Below are 18020 nucleotides of genomic sequence, written 5' to 3' on the forward strand. Positions count from 1 at the left end.
GGAGGGAAAAAAAGCAACCCCCCAAAATACGGTGCTGTGGATATCTTAAGATAAGAATTGTCATTGATGAATAGATTTGCTTTTCTACAGCCTTTGCAGTTGAAGAAATGGAAAACCATTCTGAGGATTATTTGATGCACTAAAGATACTATTTTAGAATGTGTATGGAGAAATTGAATGTATGTTTCACTCTGTGTTTGTATTTACTATGTGAGTGTATTTGTACATTTAATGGAAGAATGAAAGAGCATGCATGTTAAAGCATCTCTGTGAGGTATGAAAGAATTTTAAAGTCCATGTGCGACTGTAAGAAACTAAATAGATGTTTTCACTGACCATCTCGGAAACAGGATTTTATGAGCACATTTTGCAAAGAGAATCCTCTTTGAATGCATCAAGCACCTATCTATGATTATCTTGGGATTACTCCTGAAAATACTTGCTCTGTACAAGCCAGAAGGATTTTTACAGCAATATAAAACATAGAAATAAAAAGATTTAGCTTATCCTGGAGGATACAATCTGACTAAAATGGCTCCTATATGTGTTGTGAAATACAGTATATCAGTATACTGTATGTCTTCAGCAACTGAGTTTTTGTCTTGTTGATAAAATAAAACAAATATGTCCAACTGGTAAGTATTCACATTCCAGAATGTAAAGTTATTAAAATATTAACATATTTACACATAGTTCATCCAGTGTTTTTTAAATAATGCTCTAGTGAAATACTTGTTAACACTTGTCACAGAACAAATAAGTGTGTTTAGAGGATTGCTTTAGAAAACTGAATTGCTGTGGTTAACTTCATATCAGATTAACTGCATCTAAGCTGCACATTTCTTCTAAATATTTTGATAGATGATGTGCTACAGGCAGCATAGGGTGGTGTGAATAATAACAATTGATATCAAGCAGTGATTTCAAATATATTGTATACATTGACAGTTCTCTGCTGGACTTACTTGGCCATGTCCAACATACAGTAAGAAGACATTCTTTTTAAGTTTTATTAAAATTCCAGTGAAGACAGCAGTATAACACGCTGTGTCCTTGTTGTTACTCTGATGTAATATTCTGCATCACTTTTAGTAATTGTATCACAAATTATTGTATTTTTCCACACAGTGCATAGTAGCAAATTTCTAGTAGGCATCAGAAAATGTTTTACAGGTTTATTGCACCCACACAATTAGTGTACATCTGTGCCTAAATGATTTTGCTCCAGAATAAGCTTAATTATTTTTTTTAAAACAAGAGTGGGAGATTTATCAGTTGTATTGAACCAGTGCTGTAATGGAGACTCTCAGCACTAAATTATCTTTTTCAGTTGCTATTGAAAAGCAAAAGCTTAATAGATAAAAACTTGACTTTCTTCTTTGTTCTCCAGCTCTGCTGAAAGATCTGTAGCTCTTATATATTTGCATCCTCTTTGTGCCAAACAGGCGGAAAAGAGCACTGTTTCCCTTCTGTCCAGTGTTTGGTAATGGTAGGCCACTCCTGAGCAGCAAACTGTTATGCAGTTGGAAGTCCTGCAAACACAATCCAAGATAAAAATGAATTATTAGTGCCGGATGATAACTGTTACATGCATCTGTGAATACAAAGCATGCATACAAAGTGCGACAGCCCTGCCAAGAATTCTTGCAGGACTCATATGTTTTGTAGTTAAGAATCTATAGGATTCCTGGCAGCACAGCCTTCATTGTTTTTCCAGCTGAATTTCTGCCCTTTATTTATTATGAAATAAAGTATTAGTAATTTAAAATTGAGTATTGTTAAAAAGTGTAATTAGAAGAAAACAATAATGGATTGTTAAGGATCTGCTTTGAACTGGATTTTGTTTAAGGCCATGGAGTATTAAATCTTCAGTTTCACGAACCCTAGAAGAAGTAGTTGACTGACCCCATCTCCCTCATCCTATCTAATTAAGCCTCTGTCCACCCCATTTCCTTTTGGCAAGGATTAAAGTGGAATAAGGGAGTTTATTCTAAGGGGCTCTGCCCTTTAGGTTTGTTAAAGCTGTATTGTATGAGATAAGAAGAGTAAACTGCTTTCTTGCAAGAGGTTGACATCCTATTATGCCAAGAACTCCTGGTACTGTAAGGCTTCATTGATTAAAGTAATACTATACACAGTTTAAACTTAAATGCCATGCTGAAGAAAAAGTGTGCACCTGCTTGACATGTATTGACAATATTAAGAAAGCTGAAATCTCTGCTAGTGTCTGAGTTTGAAGTTACTGTACTTTGACATCCGTCCATTTTCTAACTACTTCAACCTATTCAGGGTTGCAGGCAGCGTATATCCTGGCAAGCACCAGATCCAGTGCAGGGTACACCCTTAAGGAGACACCAGTCCATTTCAGGGCGCACACAGATGCAATCATCACACACTAACACCAGGGTCAATTTTTCCAAAAGCCAGTTAACCTACCAGTATGTCTTTGGACTGTGGGAGGAAACCCACATAAAGACAGGGGAGCACATACAAGCTCCACACAGAGCACCACAGCTCTGGAATTTAACCCAGGGCCCCAGCACTGCAAGGCAAAAATGCTAACATCTGTGCCACCGTGCCACCCTTATTTTGACATAATCAATTGAGATGTAAAAGTAAGGAGGAGATGTACAACAGATCAGGTAAGAATTACTGTCCTTCAGATGAGACGTAAAATCGAGGTTCTGACTCTGGTCATTAAAATCCCACAACGTTGCTTGAAAAGAGTAGGGTGTAACCCCGGCGTCCTGCCCAAATATCCCATTGGCCCTTACCAATCATGGCCTCCTAATAATCCCCATTTATGAATTGGCATCATTACTCTGCTCTCATCCCCACTGAGAGCTGACTTGTGGTGAGCATTCTGGCACACTATGGCTGCCATCGCATCAGCCAGGTGGATCCCATTACCTGAAAAGCGTTTTGAGTGAAGTGTCCTGAAAAGCTCTATATAAGTATAATCAATTATTATTATTATTATTATTATTATTAATGTTAAATTGTTTCCTGATTACTTGTTGCTGAAATTTGCTTTACATTAAATGGCATACCATATATTACTTTACAGTTCTGTTTTTATTTTCAGCTACCAAAATTTTCCTTTAGTTGTAAAATTCCATATTAATGTACCATATTAAGTGCCTTTAAACACGCACAGTAGAGAAACAGATTAAATGAAGCAATTGTTTCACCAACATCTAATAGACCACAAGTGCCACCTGTCGATCATCATTGGCCAGTGAATTACTGTTACGACCCCAAGTGTCTAGGGGTAAAGGGGTGTAACATTTAGGATAATTTTTGGAAGCAGGTGGGTTCTGGTGAGGGACTAGGAAGTGTGATAACAAGGGATAGTGCAAAAAGTGGTAATTGTAAGGTGAATAAGTGACTGGTATGAAATAAGTCACAATAACACACAGGGTAAGGGAACTAGAGTGGTGCCAAAGAAAAAGAAAATAACAAACAAAATGGAGCTGGCTAAGAAAGTGAGGGAAAGCTGACTACAAAAGAAAACCCGAAACACATGGTCTTCGGCATCTTCAAACGCCCTAGCTAACCTCCACTGACTACCCAAAACTATACAAGACAAAAGGCACTCACCCGTACTAAACTAGTGTGACTAATACAAGAATCAACTACGTGTGTGCAAAATGTACCCAACAACCTAAACTAACTCTATACACAAAAGTTCACCCAAATACACAAGTGAACTACAAATACAAACGAGAGTAGACAAGTAACAGGGTACAAAAGAACACAGAGGTTGATACAATAACAAGTTTGGGCAAGGTAATGGCGAAACAAGGATAAACACAAACAAATGAAAGTACAAAGAGACGAACAGAAACCAACAAAACAACAAAGCCGAAGCTATACGAAAATATACACACACACAAAGCAAAACAACAAACCAACAAAGCCGAAGCAAAATCAGAAGCAAAGCCAAGCAGGACCGAAGTCAAACGAAAAGGCCTTTTCCTTCTGAAAGTCTCTTTGTTATATACTGAATAAGATGCACTCTGATTGGCTGAGAAGCTGATTGATGATGACATCATACTGAAACAATACTGTAATGGTGAGCCAATGAGGAAGGGAGAACAATGAAAATCAGAAGTGTGGAACATACACGTAGACCACACACTGGAACGTAACAATTACATTACGTAACACAGTGCGTTACTTTGGAGGTATTTAGAAGAAATACTGCACATTCTGAGTGGCTGCATCTGTACTGTACTAATGGCTTTAATCTGTTCAAATAGTCATAGTACTTCCAAGTGGAACAGAGTAAGGAGGATTGTGCACAAATCCAGTTAAATCAGGGTGGAACACCATTCCTGTTGTTCATGTGGTAAGGTTGTGAAAAATCCACAACAGGCTGTGACTTTTTTTCACCACTTATTATCAGTGAGACCCAGTGGGGACTCATTTTTTTTCAGTCAGGGTAAATTGAAAGGATTAGGTCCCTCTTCTGTTTCAATGCATAATGATGTTTCCTTTGTTTTGGCTTTTACAGTTACATTCCATTAAAACTTGAAAAGATAACCAACATCTACTATATCCCATATTTTCTGAGCTTCAGGCAGTTCTTTATTTATTTTCTGTGTGGAAGGGAGGGGGTTGAGGTGTCTCCATCACACTGCTGGATTTCTTCAGTTGCCCAGGCAGCAGTGGGAATGGGGATGTCATAGATAATACCATGAATACATTCATCCCTGATGAGCTAAGCTGTACCTCCAGGGCAGTTTAATATCCTACCATTTCATACTTGTTTTGTTATATTTTTAATATTCTTGTTCCTGATACCCCTTCTGTGTTGTGTTTAGTTCACATCACATACTTTTCAGAGGTGTAGTAAAAGTAAAGAGTGAAATAAAGTGAAAATGAAAGGCAAATAAAATAGGTCTCTCACACCCAACATATCCATTTAAACTAAGTAGAAGAGATTTTCGGACATGTTGTTAAATATGTCCTAGACATGTGTTCTATGCTAGGACAAAGAAAACAAAATATATCTGTAGTCTTTTCCCATGATAGCTTGAGTGACTTGCTTTTCATCCCTTGAATTCTCACCTCCAGCTATAGCACAGCCACGTTGCTCACAGTGTCTGGAGTTTTTACTCCAGGCTACATAAATTTGCACCTTAATGTTAACCACCCACTCAGTTGGTTAGTTTTGGATTTTAACACTACAAATAATAATGAGACAACTTCTGTCTGCAATAGGCTCTCTGAAAATAACATTTTTTTGACTGGCACAGCATTGCAGTATTTAACCAAGTATATAACGTGTTTTCTGATGTTTTCTAACGTTGAGTTTTATTGAACAAGCCAGCAAACCTTACTGAAACACTGCTTAAGGCTTTTCTGTACTAATTTTCAGAAGTATTTGTTTAAAATGTAGTCTGCCTCTTTTGTGCATTTTAGTATGTTTCATGCTTTTATTTAATTTATTAACTCAGGTGGGTAGCTGCGTCAGCATGCGTAGGCTGCAAAGGAACAAGTAATAGGTTTATTCCATGCTCTTTTCTTTTTTTCAGCATCGACTAAACCTATTACTTGTTTAATGTATTAACGTTGCTTTGAGTTGTTCCCGTGAACAATGTAGCCATTTGTTAAGAGATTTCATGTTCATGGATTCTTCCTTTGACTTACCTTACTGTAATCTTCTGTCTCAATCATGGGATAGTTGTCAAAATAAGACAAATACCACAGTCATACCTGCACATTGTGTAAATTATAAATAATGCAGATAGACCTCATACTTGAGCACAACTTAAAAATCAATCAGCATATTGAGCTCCAGTGTGCTATTATAGTTGTATAACATGTTGTAGTGAGCCTTTTCTGTCCTTTTAATTACCCCTTTATAATCTATAATATCAGTTTAGATCCATTTATTTTCTGAATAATTATAGTCCATTGACATCTGAGGTCTTACAGTGGATTAGAAAGAATTTAGATTTTTTTATTGGTTTCTTTTATCTAAAGATGATCCATAATTTGGAGCAATCACAATGCATGTTGTCAAGTCTTAAAAAAATAAATAAAAGGGTGTCTGTTGCTTAGAATGGATTCTTATCGTGCATCTTCCTCCACAAGATACTTTATGTACCGTGAGTGGAAAGAAAAAAAAAAGAAAAAAGAAAACAAAGGGCATGTTTGTTTCACACTGGGTGTCAGACACAGATCAAAATTAAAGGTTTTTGTCAGTCTGTGAAAAAAAATCACACACAAACAACAAGAAGGCCCTCTTGATCAACTTGGACGGACGTTTGCCTTGACAGAAGAGGAGAAATGGATTTAGCTTAGGCTACACTTCTGGAATTTGTGATTTTCCTCTGAGCAAAACATGTATTGTGAAGTGAGCTGCATTCATTGTCCTAAAGCTCCACATGTTTTCTATTTTTCTCAAGGTCTAGTGTGATTTACACTGCAGCATTTCAAACTTGACATCCAGTGTCTGGATGTAAATCACTTTTGAGGTCTACTGCATCTTAATTCTTAATCAAACTGTATTTAACATTTACAATTTTTTGCTGTTGAAAGGATGTGTCTTGAATATTATTTTAATTCATCCATTTAAATTCCAGTATTACATGACATGATCTGCTGCGACAAAGACAGACATTGTTGTTGTGATTTTCATTTCACAGATAACTTGCTTCCACTAAAGGGGAAACTGAAAATGCTGTGACTCTCAGAAACTATGAAATTGTTATTATCATTTATGTTATAAATGTCAGGAAGTTTACCAATCTTTAAAATGTGGAGGCTCTTTTTAACTGTTATGGCAAATATATATATTTGTGTCCCTGGTTTTATTAAAAATATATTTTAAGGTATAGTGTTTTTTTCCCCTACAGTTTATTGGGGGTACAATTTAACAGCCTTCATTTGCAAAATGACTGTCGGTGTTAGTTGTGACATTTTTGGTAGAGAATTGCTGTAAAAAAATCTTAAATTTAAGGGAATTACTGTAGGTAGAATGTGGGAAAGAATAGGAAATCATTCCAAACTAGTAGGAGCATGCAGAATAATTAATTCCTTCCTTGATATTGACGTCTGGTGTTTAAAAGAAATAACAGACAAAATCAATAAATGGGCTAGGCTTCTCTTAGATTCAACACAATGAAAAATGAAGTCAGGGACTGCAGGTGTTCAGGCCCTGTGAGAGTGTTTAGGATATTTGTAATAACAATACATTAAAATGTCACCTGTGTAAATGATTAATTGGATTTGCCCGATTTGATTTTTTTCTACATTGTGTAATTGTATTATAGTCACGCCTGTCTTTACATGTAAAATACATTGATTTAAATAAAACATCACAGCCCACACCACTGTCCATCAGGCCCAGTGCACTAAGCTGTAGTCTTTTGGCATGACAGATTCAGCTAAAATACAAAAGACAAATAAAACATAAGGACGTTGTCAAATGAGTGCGAGGTTATAAAACAAGCGATATTTGCCTACATTCTCTTTAATTATTAGGTACACACAATACATTGCAAAAATACTTGACTTGTTCCAAAGCCCGGGCTCTTGGTAGTTTAGGATCATAATAGGGTTTGTTTTCTCCTGTAATATTAAAGTCTATGAAACACCTTTCTCGTTAACTTTTGGGGTCTGAGGTGTTTTTTACCGTTTGTGAAAGTATTCAATAATTAAGTATTAGATTTCTGTGCGTGTATCCTTCCTGGGAGTATGGATTGCCTTTGCTAAGCAAAAGGAGTAAATTATGCCTTAGGGCAAGATAATTGGCTAATGCAGTTAAGAATGTTTGAATTGAGATAGATGGTCAATATGTTTCTCCTTGAACACTCAGACAGACACAAATGATTGCTGTTTGCCTCTAGTTAAAAGAACTCAGGAAGTACCTGATTAGTTTTAATTAGTGTATTGGACGAGTTCTCTTTGTGCCTTTGATGTTATTGAAGGATGTTTATTGTTTTTATTTTCAGACTGCTTAATTATCTGGGGAGTTTTCAGCCTCCTTCAGTATACTTATCAGTTGGAGGAAGAAGTATTTTTAGACTGTGACCTTGACTTTATAAGAGTCAGGTTAACACTCAGCAATAGGGGACTTTTTGCAAGAGGTCAGAAGCCAACGTTTTGCAAGTTTTAAGCCAGTCCCCAAAGAGCTGCAGTCTTCAGTGTTCAAAGGCTTCTGTATGAACATACAAGAAAAAACAAATGAAAAAGAAAATCGTCAAAATACTAAGTCTGGCTCTTTAAATATAGGGAAGTGCTTAAAGGAGTTAAACCAGTGGGATTATATGATGGATTTATGATGCTTGGTTGAAGTTTTATTTATTGTGTGTGTGTATGAAGCATCATTTTAGAATAGAGTTCTTTCTGTCACCCAGGTTGACATCCCTGACATTGCAAATTGTTTTTGAGTCTCTCATCTGATTTTGTGAACACAGTGTTTTGTTTTATTTAACCTTTGAGATGGATTGGTTCATAACTCATTATACTGTCCTTCATTAGGTTTATACTTAAGTGTGCTTAGTGTTTTCAGCAATAAACTGGTAAATTGTATTAATCTTATTCTTAGTAAATACATAATTTCAGATGCACGTAATCTGGTAAAATTGTATTTTTTCCTTACATATGTACAGTGCTAAAGGTAGTAATCACTTTTCTCATCCTTTAATATTCATATAGGTTCAAAAGGTCCCTCCACAGACACCCAGATACTCTGGGTATGTGCAGTTTTTTTAAAACTGACTTTTGTTGTGTTGCACATTTTCAGTCCCCAGGAAACTTCTTTCATCAGTGCAGGAAGTGATGAAGAGGGTCATTGGAAAATGATCTGCAACATCTAAAAGCCACCAACTTGTTGACAGTGCTGGCATGGCCTTTACCTTGCCCTCCTCCAGGCCCTAGGATTAAAGTAAACACCAAGACCTATCCGATAGAAATCTGCTTGCTCTTGTAAGCCTCTGTATATTTGTACAGGCTTTTCAGAAGCACTGAGAAAAGACCTTGCATTTTAAGAAGTGTTCATTTTACCACTGGAAAGTCAATATGAAGCTTCTGCTTTGTGTTTTTAAAGAACATGGACTCTGATTTATATGGTACACAAATTAAACAAAAAAAAAGCTGACAAACTGTTTGGCCTTCCAGCTATGAAGTGCCTGAACAAGAGAGGTGATCATACATACAGTGCCATGCACACCCATTGGTGCCAATGTATCTAAACTGACACATAAAAGCATACTGGTCACTCTCCTAAAGATTGAAAAGCTGCTGTTTCTTCAGCATGTCTCTCTAGTGTGCTGTAGAAACCCTTTTGATGAGCAGACCAATATTTTACTCAGCAGTATGGCCTCATTAGTATTGATAATGGATTTCAGAATGGCTGTTAAGGGTGTAGAACCCTCTTTTTTATATGTCTGAATGAATTATTGGCACGTCTGTATAAATTTGAAAGTAATTTGCCATTTAGTCTAATCTATCTTCCACCAACATTGCAAGATCATATGATTCATTCCATAAGATTCATTCCATTACCCTTCTTAATACCCCATCCTGCAGCTCAGAATGCTGCCAATTTGTTTTGAAATTCCAAAACAAAAATAAACAGATTAAGATGCATAAAAAGCAGTTCAGCTTTTGCAATTTTTGTGGTGAGCTCACTCCTGAAGCGTCTGAGTTTCATCCCAATTTAAAAAAAAACACTGCAGTTGGTTCTATCCATTCAATAGCTTTTTAGCCAGCAGCTTTCATCCTGATTTAAATCTGTGGTTGCTTTGTATTCTGTCAGCATCATACATCTTTTTGCTGAATGCAGATGGAGAATGTGCCACTACCTATCACTCTTCCACACTGTGGGATGCAAACAGACTACCAATTTTAAGCTGCCAATACAAGAAAGGTTAAAATGTATAAGACCCCACAAAGCTACTTCAGTTTAGTATTTGTAAAATTATGTGTAGACCAAATTGTGTAGACCAAACACACGAAGGTGGGTGCCCTTGATTACACGACTTGCATCTTTGTGCCCTTCATCAGAATCCATTTGTTAGTTATTAGAATATGCTGCTTCTGCATGTAACAATTTTTGCATGTACAGTGTAAGTTGTGTTCTATATAACTGTAACGAGATCACATGAGAATACTGAATCATCTCTGCTTGAAATAGATCAAAGTCTCTGAAGAAAACGCTTTCTGTAAGAATCAGTTTGGCACGGAAAATGAAAGCGACATAATATTGACAATATTTGAAAAGGGGATGAAAATGTTTTTTTTTTCTTTTTGGTGCTTATACAGGGCATGACTTTAGCTTTCTCCTTGTTTTGTAAATTCACACATTTGAAGAATTGTCTGTGTCATCTCTGGTGTTAAAGGAAAGGTGTGCATTTGTTTGCTGAGGGGTAAATATTTGCTCTGGCTTTGCGAAGTGTTAATTTCAAGAGTGTTATGATGAATAAGAAAGATATGGATTATCACATGTTATCTTACAGGTGCTGTTGTGGGTTTTGTAAAATTGAATTGAAATGTGTTGTTTCTAGAGCTGTGGCAAGTTTTTGTGTGACTGAAATGCATTTTTCTTATACCTAGCTTCAGTTGCTTTGTGTGTTTAGGATCACCATTTTATGCATTACAAGCCGTAAAGGGCTTTATCTTGCTTGATAACATGCTCTTGAGACCTTGTATTGGGATTCAGGGTACATCCTTAATCCTCTACAGGAATATGCTGTGATTTCCCACAGAATCGTAACTTATTGTCTTGTTATTGTTGCATGGCTTAGAAGTAGTCACATTTCCAGTTTATTGAATTCAGCCAGCAAATTCTGATGGACTTTCAATAAACAGGATGAACTCCTATTAATATTCAGATGAGCCCAGTGTGTTGGGAGAGCGCCTGCAAGCACATTCTGGGCACAGAAATGAAACATCTGCTTCACACCTGCGGTTCTAATAAAGCTACCAAAGTTACATAACATTATCGTGAAGGCCAGGCTATGCTGGTAATTGATTCCCCAGTAAAGGATACTTAATGAAATACTTCAGGGACTTAAGATATACTTTTTTATTTGAGAAATATACAACCTGATTGTCTATAAGTTGTTTCTCCATTATTTGCAAAAAGTCTGCCAAGTTCAAAATATTAATTTGGTTTTAAAGAAAGCATTACATTTTTTTCTCTATTTTGTTCTGCTTTTGTGTGTGTGTGGATCTTACCTACTTTTGCTTCTTTGCCAGTGAAAAACAGGCCTCAGGCAGTGTTGCTTTGTAAATTATTAATTGCAGATACAGGAATATGTCTGGAATTCTGAGAACTGTTTTCCTGTCAAGACATCTTAACAGGTGCCAGTGGTCTTTTTTTTAAACGTCAGGTGCTGTAAGACATCTCCAGAGCGCATTGCAAAGTGACATTGACACTAAAAGAAGGAATGTCCGGAATGAGAATGCTCCTAGCTCCATCTCTTCCTGGTAACCTGTCAACAAATCGGTCTAGATTTCTTTAAGCATTCAGATGCTGTGAAGCTATAGAAGAGGACCAAAACACAATGATACCTAGATAGTAAATGTAAAATGATCATTTAAATCTAAATTTCATAATTTGATAATTTAAATTTAAATTTGAAAAATGAATCCCTGCATGTGATACAGAACTCAGGTGATTGGTATATATACAAAGAAAAAAAGTCAATGATTTGCTTCAAGCATTTTCTCTTGTCAGTTGAAGGTCTGTTATTGTATCTGTTTTTAATTTTAGCTTTCAAACTGTTTGGTTATCGGAAATGGTGTTCAACGTTTCATTTCAACAGCTGCTGGTTTTTTTATCTTTCACTCTTCAATTGAGAGTGATATGTAAGACCTGAAGTTGTAGAAAACCTACTGTATACTTGTCTTTTATAAGACATTGAACAGTACAAGGCAAAAAATGCTGGAAGAAATGAAGCAAAGCTTTTGACATTGTGTATTTGCACTGAGAATAAACCTATTGTAATACTTTTTTATTTCAATACATTTCTGTTCATTTAAATATAATTAAAATGTCAAAAGTGATTCTGCTGTAGACATCCTAAATCCTCCTTTATTCTTTTCATATTTATTGAAATTGAAAGTTAATTATTCCTTGCATAAACGTTCCTTCATGACCTATGCATGTTTATTTTCATCACTGTATGATACAGTTCTGTAGTTTTAAATAAATTCAATATTTGAAACCCTTCATTACATTTTTATTGCTGTGGGCATATATTGTATATTTTTACTATAGCTAATGCAACATTCTTAAATACTTCAAAAAAACTGTCATGGCTAAAGTAACACTGACAAGTTAAATAGCTGGCTGGTAATTTATAGAAATATATTTTCACTGCCTGCTTAATATAAAATAATGACTTGAGCTACTGTGGGATTTGGTAACTTTCGGGGAGTCCTCTTAGATATGGAAGAGCAGTTATGACATCTCCCAGTGACAGCAGACAAAAGAAGAGAAGCACAACGTATGTTCTGCAATGAGTGAACAGATGTGAAGTGACTTGTCTGTCATACACTTGGCAAATAAAAGTAATTGTTTTGTTTGATTACTGTCCCCGAGTAACAGATGCCTAAAGGAGCAATATTTAAACTGTATATATAATCTCAAAACCAAGAGGTACAGGATAAATATGTTTATATGTTTACAGTATTAGCACTGTCACACACATCCTTCACTGGACATGCATAGACTATATTTGTATGAATATATTTTCTTATTAATGAGCACATAACTGAATTACTTTGTGTTTTGTCAATGAACACATATTACACTGCAGACTCTTAAAGGACCAAAACTAGATGAAGAACGGAACCTGAAGAGTTCCTCTCTGCACAGTTTAAATTAGATTAATTCAGTGCAAATTGCATTCACAGGAATACCTGTTACAGCAGGTGATGTTGCAGTCTGTGCGATGTTGCAGCAAACTAAAACATTTTAATTAGGCTTATTTTATGGAAAACAAAACTTATTTACATACCGGTACATACAACACTCTAATCTATAGAGTCAAAGTGTGTGATACCTGTGGATTGGTCTCAAAGCGTATCAATCAATGTCCTATGCATATCCATCTTTTTATAGAGTAGCCAGTTTATAGCCCTTTATTTTCAAGTTTGCTCTTGCTAATTTGGAAGGCTGTAAAATGAATAGAAATAGAGATGCAACCCAACAGCATCCCACCCTCATTTCACTGTGCTGCTGTTTTGCTTTTTCTGTGTAATCTTTCACTTTTGTGTTCCAGTTTTAACACAGATGTGTTTTTTGCACTTCATGATTGATGCTTTGCTAATGCTTTATTTTTGTTATCCATTGTTTCACAGATGCAGATATACTTTTATAATTCAGACGATTTTGACAGCTTCAGTACTGCTGTTAATGAAAAACGAATAATAGCAGCAATGGCCGTGTTCTTCCAGGTAAGCCTTTCTATATTCTTTTTTACAATTTCAAATTAATTGAATAATGCTTCCCGGAAATTAGGAAATGACATAGAATCCTCAATTAGTGTTGAAGTTTGTGTAAATGCAATCAAATTAAACCACCCGCCTCTTTATAAATTTAAGCGAAAGGGACTGTCTTTTCGCTCTTAAAAAAGCAGTTGATTCTCAGAGTCTCATGGGACTTGGGGGGGAAAAAAAAGGAGCCTTCTCCTTCTGTAGTGAGTGTGATCTGTTGTACAGAATTTTTTTCACTCCATTAAATTTAAAGGATGGAGGATAAAACTATTGTCAGCTCAATCATTCTGAATTGCTGGGATTAAAAGTTAATTTTGTGGCATTGATTGCATAAGTAGGCTTTTACTTGCGCCATTACCTTTCTTTTAATACTTTACCATCAGGCTTTGGCATAATCCCGGGTCTGAGGCCCGTCTCTGCCCTTTATACATAGACTGAATAGTAATGGCTCTCCTCTTTCCATCATGCATGCTGTCGGCCTCTGAGAGCATGTAGCATTACTGTGGGTGTGAGATGACGTTAGACTTGCTTCCTCCATAAAGAATGCATTTCTTAAAAACAGAGAAACAGTGTCAGACAGACACTGAGACTTAAAAATGAGAAGCTGAATTGCCTTTTCTTTCAAAAGTCTAAAACAAAATGCATTACACCACTGTTGTCCTTCATTTCTATATTCCCAACCCATCATCATGAAATAATTTATCAATCGTAATGATGCATAACTTAAAGCTTATGATTGGTCATCAAACTTTTAACATGGCATTATTGTTACAGTACATCAGGAAAGGCTGATCAATCAGAATAAGAAGGCATAAGACGTCAGAGTATTTGTCTAGCATTTAAGGATACCTGCTGTGTTACAAAGTGGCTTAGCACAAGCTCTAACAGTGAGATAATGCCTACTCAGCATTCAGTAGGCAGCTGTTTTTTCTTAGAGCTATTGTAGGTTCAGTAGAGTGATTGGATATAAGGATTGAAGAATATGGACTGAGGATCAATAATTGTATTGTAGTTCTCTGGAGGGCTACATAGTGCTTCAGGTCAGATGGATATTGTCAGGTTCTGAGCTTTTGATATCCTTTGTGCTTCTTTGCAGTAGCAATGTTCTGTCTTCCTTTAGCAGATAGATTAAACAGTATGAGGTTTTTTAATTAACACAAAACTTTTGAAAATGAAAACACAGCTTTATGTAATGTTTTTTTATGAAGGAACAATGTTTTTATAGCTGTTGGAACTGTTGGATTAGGAAATAAAAACCCACTGTACTATCTGCCAGTTTGATCTCTGTGCTCATTTATCTCCAGCTTGTGAGTTTGTTACCTGATGCAGAGAGGCTGGACAGCTTCTTTCAGTGCTATTGTTTGTCATGGTGAGCTGGGCCAAGCAAGACTGGTGAGCCTACTGAGGACCATTATTACGATGAACTGTTGAAAAAGCCTTGAAAATTGAGTTACATGGCAAGAATTACCTAAACACTCTTTCTGGCTTTTTGTAAATACAATGGTGTTATTCTGTTAGATACAACTGTTCTATTTTTTTTTTACATTTCACTGGTCTCCTTTGACTGTAACTATCGTTATATCTACAGCTACTCTGTCTGATCTTCTGTGGTGCGTGTAGCACAACACCCAGTGTGCTGCATGCTAAGTAAAATGCTGGCATGCCTAATGCACTGCACTATTTTACACAAAAACAATTTCCAATGGTTTAGCTTTAGTTTTGTTAAAGAAATGATAAACCCCAGATGTGTGGCCATTTTCAGAAAGGTTTCTCTGTGCTTTTGTAGCCAGGAGAAATGTAATTGCATCTCATAATACAGTAAGTACTTTTAGAAAAGCATTATTTAGTCATCAGCTTCAACCACATTAATTTGTCAGCTGAAACATTCCATCTTAATTTAAATTGAGACGATTTCTTTTTTTCAGTAGACTGTCCTATGTTTTAAAGGTTTTATATCCGTGAATGTTTTCACAGTACTTTTGGCAAAAGAGAAGAGTGTACTATGTATTAAAACAAATGTAAATCTTTTTCCCATTTTTCTGAATGTCACTCTTGTAGTTAAATATGTTTCGTACCACAAAAGGAAGATCCAGAGTCATTATTTGTTGCCTCAAGCCTTTTGGTAATTATATAACACTCATAAGAACATAAAAGGGTTAGAAATGAGAGGAGGAAATTTGACCTGATTTGCTTATTTTATTGCTAGTAGTTTAATGTTCCAAGAATCCCATCAAGGCCCCAGAGTTTTGACCACATGGACTTTGTTCCAGACCACTACACCTCTCTGTGTAAAGAAGGGCCGCTTGCCCCCTTACACCTGCTAATCTTAAATTCCTTACTTCTACTGTTGCTTATTTTGACTACATCCGTCCAAGAGACTATTGTTGACTATTCCACTGTTTTTGTCATTGTCTATTCTTCTGATTCACTAGTTTATTGTGTTCCCACCCCCTCATGAAGTTAATGAAAAATACATTAACCAGAAGCACTCAGTGGACTGATGCCTATTTTCGGCAGAGTTCCTGAAGGGATTTCCTATCTGAGATTAGGTGGATGCAGCCCCTATTTGTCGAGCATAGATTGTAAACCGTATACATAATGAGGCAGTGTTACAGTACTGTACATAATGGAAGAAGCTGGAGCAGAGGTGCTGCTAGCTTGGAAACTCTTTGACAGAGAATAAACGTGTATAGTATGTGAACTGAAGCCATTTCCTTGAGATCCATTGCCAGCCATATGGTTTACAGTAATTAGTGTTATATTGCTGTGTGCTCTAGATTGAATTGATGGGGTGTTGACTTTTAGTAGGGAAACTCTCACCCTTGTTTAAAATCAAGTGTAATCAACACATAAGATGCTGTACAGTAGATTACCTCCTGAAACAAAACACGAGAGCAGAGAATATAATTACGAGTACACAGCTAAGTAGGTCGATACGCAGTGTTCTGCTGTGGATGTGGATACATAATCTTTTTGGGACTGAGAATTTATTCATTAGTGTAGTTTCTAATAAAAACAGAGATTATCAATGGGCATCCCTGTTGATGTTCAAAGCCAATGTGCTTTTGAATGTGAACAATGAGAAGGTATTTCCCTAGTTCATTGTGGCTCTGACTGCATTGATTGCATCACATCACTTTTAAAAATAAATACTGTTGCATTTCAGTGGATATGTGGTATTGTGTTGTTTACAGCACAGTGTGGTCTTGTCCTCCCTTTCCTTTAATGCAAAAAGTTTGGGATCTAACTAGTTCTCTTCTAGTGGCCCCTATGTGTTCCATCAATCACTGGGCCACTTGGCTGCTGTTGTATTGGTAGGACTGTCTCTTTTGCGTTGGGATTTAATTCATCTTACCCTGAATAAGCACCATTTTTACATAGTCTGTTGAGCTGCTCAATTGTCCTTAATCAGAAAATGTCCTCCTAACTTCGCACTTGAACTTGCTGTTGCTGCAATTAAGTGGATGCTGGAGAGGAGAATGTACTGTTTCTGTTTGTTCCCCATTTTTCCTGTCAGTATCTTTCCCAAAGTATAATAGAAATTTACTGTATATCAGGTGCATAAGAACTTTTACAAATGAGAGGGGACCATTCAGCCTACCTGCCTCATTTGGATTCTTGGAGTTAATTTATACAAGTATACAAGTACAAGCTATTTCTTGAAAAATGTTCAGTATACAGGTTTGATAACATGGGTATTGTTATTTACAACTATTTAAATTTTTAGCATTGTTAATATCAAAATTTAACAAGGTGTGAAGCTGGGCACGTGTTTCAATGTTGATTCTAAAGTCAGTTGTACTGACCTTGTCAGATCCTTTGAGGATTCTGAATACTTGAAACAGGAAATCTTTCAGCTTCACAATACATGACATTACTTTCTTTTTGGGGTCACTCTTCTGTGGACTGATTCCTGAGAATTAATATTGGTTTATTCTAGGGATGACCAAGACTGTACACCATGGGTGTCAAATGCACAGCCTGTACTAAACCCATTAGTTCCTGCCCTTGTGGCGGTTGCAGTAAGATCCATCCACCAGGTTTCAGTGTGAGCCTGGTCTCAACCTGCATTGCCCACAATTATAGCAGATATCACCTTATTGAAGTTACTGTATCACTGTCACAAATACAGCACTTCCTGTAGATCTCTCCCTTTATCCAGTAAGTGCCCCTCTTTGAGAAAGTCACAGATCTAGTTTGACAGGGCCGTGTCTTTGCATGAAAAGCTCAATAACTGTACCACACATGCAAGTTCATCAACTAATCCATTACTGATCTCAGTTAAACTGTACCTGCCAATTTTTGTGATCTCAAAAGGAGGTTTTTTACCTTAGTGGAAAAGGCCTTTTAATTATTTCATCAAAGAAAATTAAATTAATGGAATGTGGTTTGAGAGAAGTGGAAAAGTACATACTTCTTAATTTGTTGTATGCAACAAATAGCTACTTTTCAGACCTCAGTAGTCTTAAAAATGAATTGTTGCAGTTTTTATATAAGTGATATCTAGCAAATAAACATGTTCAGTTTCCTTTTTAAAAACACCAAACCTATGATTACTATGA

The 18020-nt window shown here is 36.3% G+C and overlaps 1 protein-coding gene across 1 annotated transcript in view; it reads left to right on the plus strand.

The window, feature by feature from the left end:
• The window catches only part of ptprga (protein tyrosine phosphatase receptor type Ga), a 256694-nt gene that overhangs the window by 168299 nt on the left and 70375 nt on the right, over window positions 1-18020 (plus strand). The window contains exon 5 of the mRNA XM_088636210.1: window positions 13324-13419. Within this exon, the coding sequence (XP_088492336.1) occupies window positions 13324-13419 (96 nt within the window). The remainder of the gene's footprint in view (window positions 1-13323; window positions 13420-18020) is intronic.

The sequence above is a fragment of the Lepisosteus platostomus genome, chromosome 6 (genome assembly GCF_059453375.1).
Source record: "Lepisosteus platostomus isolate fLepPlt1 chromosome 6, fLepPlt1.hap1, whole genome shotgun sequence".
NCBI classification, from domain to species: Eukaryota; Metazoa; Chordata; class Actinopteri; order Semionotiformes; family Lepisosteidae; genus Lepisosteus; species Lepisosteus platostomus.